At 22.9% G+C, this 4,976-nt stretch overlaps 2 protein-coding genes across 2 annotated transcripts; both read left to right on the forward strand.

The window, feature by feature from the left end:
- Window positions 1-181: 181 nt before the first annotated feature.
- DICPUDRAFT_99782 (uncharacterized protein) lies at window positions 182-2,653 on the forward strand (the record flags this gene model as incomplete). Its single annotated transcript, XM_003293814.1, has 2 exons — window positions 182-229; window positions 381-2,653. 2 exons carry the CDS (start codon window positions 182-184, stop codon window positions 2,508-2,510), a joined length of 2,178 nt encoding a protein of 725 aa, XP_003293862.1. The 3' UTR covers window positions 2,511-2,653.
- A 597-nt stretch (window positions 2,654-3,250) lies between these two features.
- Window positions 3,251-4,621, forward strand: DICPUDRAFT_158785 (uncharacterized protein; the record flags this gene model as incomplete). The annotated part of the gene is made up of 2 exons (XM_003293815.1): window positions 3,251-3,323; window positions 3,387-4,621. 2 exons carry the CDS (start codon window positions 3,251-3,253, stop codon window positions 4,619-4,621), a joined length of 1,308 nt encoding a protein of 435 aa, XP_003293863.1.
- Between the last annotated feature and the right edge of the window lie 355 nt (window positions 4,622-4,976).

Here is a 4,976-nt window from a genome sequence, read left to right on the forward strand (position 1 = left end):
TTTTTCCCAAGGGGTTTTTAACACTTTTTTTGTTTGGTTTTTCTCAAAAATTTTTTTATCCGGTAAATTTACCGGGAAAACCGGTTTTTAGGCCTTCCTTTTGGAAAAAAAAAAAAAAAAAAAATTAAAAAAAAAATTGTTTTGGTTTTGGAAATCCTTTCCCCCCCCCCCCCCAATTAAAATGGTAAAAAAAGGGTGGATTTGGACCCAGGGGGAAAAATATAAAAAGGTTTTTAAAATAAAAAATTTTCCCAAAAAAAAAAACCCCTTTTTTTTTTTTTTTTTTTTTTTTTTTTTTTTTTTTTTTTTTTACACCATTTTTTTTATTTTAATTTCAATATTTTTTTTAATCACATTTATAAAAAAACAAATATCTACAGTGTAATTGTTTATTATGTATTCGTAAAACACCTAAAATTCTTATTCATGGGAAACCTGAGTTAAAAGATTATCTAATAATAGTTTTCTATATTTTGATGGATTATCAAAAAAAAGAAAATGAAATATTAAATCTTCCCAACTCAATAGATGAAGAAAATGAAAATTTAAATCACTACGTGTCCACTAAGAATGTATACAAATTTATAAAACTTCATGCTGAGCTCCTAAACATAGATATGAATATCATCAAGAACAGAGACTCCATTTCGTCGTGCCTTAGTTTCAACAAAGATTATTTCAAATCGGGAAAATCCAAAATGGTTAAAGGATTTTGGCTTTTAATAAAGACTACAGACCCATGGGAGATGGACTATAGTACCGTTCCATTAAGAATCAATAGACACGAAGGCGTAGAATTGTGTAACGTAATTACCAAAAGAGGATGTAAATGTCAACTATTAAAAAAGCATTGCCAATATCATGGACCAAACAGAAATAAAAAAAACAATTCTCCACCAAGTTTCCTTAAAGGAATATCAAATAAACCAAAAAAATCAATTTTAAATGAGCCAGTTTATAATAACAATAACAATAATAATATAAATAATAATATAAATAATAATATTATAAATAATAACAATAATAAAAATAAATCTAATAATGTTCACTCTAACATATACCCAGCCACCAACAGTAAAGAATCTTTATGTCCCCAATTTAATAAAGTAATCAAAAATGAAAATGAAAAATCATATCTAATAAATAATAACAATAATTACAATAACTTTGATGATAGTTTCAGCAGCAACTATGATTTATCTCCAATTTTTAACAACACACAAACACACTCCAATTTACCAACCCCATGTTTGCAATCACATGAATTTATATCTCCACAACTTTCACAAAAACTCCCTGGCTCCTCAATACCCTTGTTTCATTTAAACAATAATAGTAGTAATAATAATAATAGTAATAATAGTTTTAACTATATACCACCTTTAAATAATAATAACAATAATAATTATAATTACAATAGTAATAATAGCTACAATACCAATAATAATAGTAATAATAATAATAATTACAATAATAATAATTATAATAATAATAATTATAATTACAATAGTAATAATAATAATTATAATTACAATAATAATAATTATAATTTCAATAGTAATAATAATAATTATAATTACAATAGTAATAATAATAACAATTTTTTACCACATTTACAAAATTTACCAATTTTTTCAATTAATGATGAAGTTAATAAACCAAATCAAAATAATAAAAAAAGAAATTGGGAAGATCAAAATCACTCATATTCATTTCCAAATATTTCTCTTTCATCACGCACTTCACAAATCTTTCAATCTAATGTTAATTCTCAAAATCTATATAATAACTCTACATTTTCAAATGATTCCAATAATCTACTTCCCAGAATATCAAATCAATATTATCAATATTCCAAAATAGATAATGATAATGAACATAAATCAAAACACTATAAAAAAATAAATAATAACAACAATGATTATAATGATTGTGATGTATCTCAAAAAATGTTATCACCTTTAACATATTCTCAAAGTAGTAATAATAATAATTATAACTCCAGCTATAATCATCTCAACCATCATCAAATACATTATAGTTTTGATTCATCGCAAAGCTCACCATCGTTATCGCCATTATCGATACAGCCCACCTCGCCCCCATCCAATTTATTCCGTTCAATCAATGCAATTGAATTCGAAAAAAAACTCTTAAATAGCTACACGTTTTACTATATACTTAATAGAATAAAGTTTAATCAAAGTGGCCACACTCTCATTGTCGAGTATGTTCGTTTTATGATATTAAAAGCTCTTTGTGAATCCCACACCACTAAACTAAAGCCACCACCATTAATTGAAATATTCTGGGTAACTCATATGCAAGATACCGCTCGTTATAGGGATTTTTGTAAAATTGCAAACAATGGCGAAGATTTTCAAATTGAACAAGAAGATAATTCCAAAGAAATTCAACGTTCAAGATACCTTACCACAATAAACTTATATAAAAGTTTATTTGGTGATAGCATGGATCATAAAATTTGGCCAATTAACTTTTTAGAGTAATTTTTCGTTTAAAAAAAAATATATATATTTATATATATAAAAATTGTTTTTTCATGTTAATCAATAATAAAATTACCATATATAAAAATAAATAAATAAATAAATAAATTAAAAATCAATAAATTTTAAAAAAATCTAAAGATAAAAAGAAAAAAGAAAAAAAAAAATAAAATAATATTATTATTGTTTTTTTCGTATTTTTTTTTATTTCTTTTTTTATTTTATTTAATATCTTTAATTAATTATTGTGATCAATAACAATAAAAAACCAGCATTGTTTTCTTTTTTTGGTGTGGTTGTTATAATCAAAACATTATATTTTAAAAAAAAATATTAAAAATCATGCGCACACACATAAACACATCACTCTCACCACTCTAACCACACACTTTAACACTTTAAATTTTGAACATATATAAAATAAAGTGTATCTTTTTTAACAATTTCTATTTTTTTTTATCTTTTGCGAATTTTTAAAGACAATATTTCCAATTATTTTAGAAAAAAGTAAATTTAATAGTTTTAATTATAACTAATAATTTTATGATTAAAGATAATACAAGCTCTCTATATATATCTTTAATTTTTAATATGATCAAAAAATAATAAATATATTTAATACAAAATATTAATAATAATAAAATAAATATAATTTTATTTTTTTTTAACTTATTTTAAAAATTATTTTTTATTTTTTCTTATTTTCATTTTATAAATTTTTATTTTGTGTATTAATAAAAATGAAAACTATTTTATTATTACTAATATTAATTTTACACTGCATAGTTTTTTCAAATGCACAAAATAATCAAAGTATGTAAAAACTAAAAAAAATTTATAAAAAAACTTTTGTTAAATTATCTTTTTTTTTATTAGGTAAAAACAGCACAACTATAACAAATAATAATAATAATAACAGTAATAAAAATAATAATAATAATAGTACATTAAACAATAATACTAATAACATAACAAATAGTAATACTGATATTTTTAAAAATGACACATTACCTTTTATAAGAAATTATTCAATAGTAGATAGTTATAGATTTCCTGAAGTTATATTATTAGGAAGGTTTTTAAATTCAAATAAGCCATATTTGGTAATTGATGGTGCAAAGCATAATGATTTCAAAATATTAGAAATTAAAGGTGATGTAATTTCACAAATTGGTTTTATTCATCCACACAAACATTCGGCTAATTTCTCTGTTGAATACGATACCAACGGTTTAAAGAGCAATGTGGTCAATGTTCAAGTAAAATCTAAAATATATGAACACTATACCGATCAATTAACCAATGAACTAGTTTTGGAAGGTATTTTTATATATCAAAATAAAACAATTTTCCCAGAAGTATCAATAGGTGAAAACTCTTTGATGAATGAAAATGTTAGCTGCACAATTACCAAATCAACCTATTATTCAATTAGATGCCTATTACCTTTCAAATATGGATGTAAAAATGGTATTAAAATATCAAATGTCTACGACTATAGCGATAGCTTCACCAATATACAAATATGTGCTTTGAAACCAAAGATCGAGAAAATAATAGCAACTGTAAATGAATGGGAAAAAGAATTTATAGTAACTGCAATTGGTGACCATTTAGGAAAAGGAGCCTGGTTAAATCTAAAGACTGGTAGTTCTCAATTACTGGATGTTAATGCCGATAATAAAGTTATAGAATATATTTATAATAATGGGTCTGAAACTTACGAATGTGTAAAAATGCTTTCAAGCAATAATGCCTATGTATCTTGCAAATTCCCATATGAAGCCTATAAGGAAATAAAGAGGAATCACAAGGATGAATATAACTATGTATCTGTTCAACAACCTGGAACCTTTTATACTAATAAACAAGTAAACTATGAAATGCTTCAATTGGAATACTTGGACTATGACAATATAATATTAGTATTAAACACAAAATACGGAAGATTGGTACCATTGGTGGCCATACCTGTTTTAGTGTTTTTAATAATTGCTTTTATTGTATTGATCATTGTCGTAATAGTTTTAAAAAAGAAATATGATGGCTGCAAAAAAGAAATTAATCAAAAAAAGAACTACAAAGATCCATTTGCAGACCCATTTGCTTAAAATATAGAAAAAAAAAATTTATTTCATATTTAAAGTTATATGCAATAAATAAATAATATTTTTTATATTTTAAAGAAAAAAACCTCATTATTTTTTTTAATCAAAATATTTGAAAAAATAAAAAAATAAACAAATAAAATTTTACTTTTTTTCATAATATCTTTTTCCAAACACTTTTAGATTTTAATAATAGCAACACAAACATCAGTTTTATTTTAGTGTAAATTTTTTTAGTTTAAAGTATTTTTTTTCTTTTTTATAAAAACTTTTTCATGAAATTATTTATTTATTTTTAGTGTTTTATTTGAAATGTGTTATAACTTTGTCAAAAATAAAAAAAAAATCTGTGGATTGA

Source organism: Dictyostelium purpureum (assembly GCF_000190715.1).
Source record: "Dictyostelium purpureum unplaced genomic scaffold DICPUscaffold_474, whole genome shotgun sequence".
Classification (NCBI taxonomy): domain Eukaryota; phylum Evosea; class Eumycetozoa; order Dictyosteliales; family Dictyosteliaceae; genus Dictyostelium; species Dictyostelium purpureum.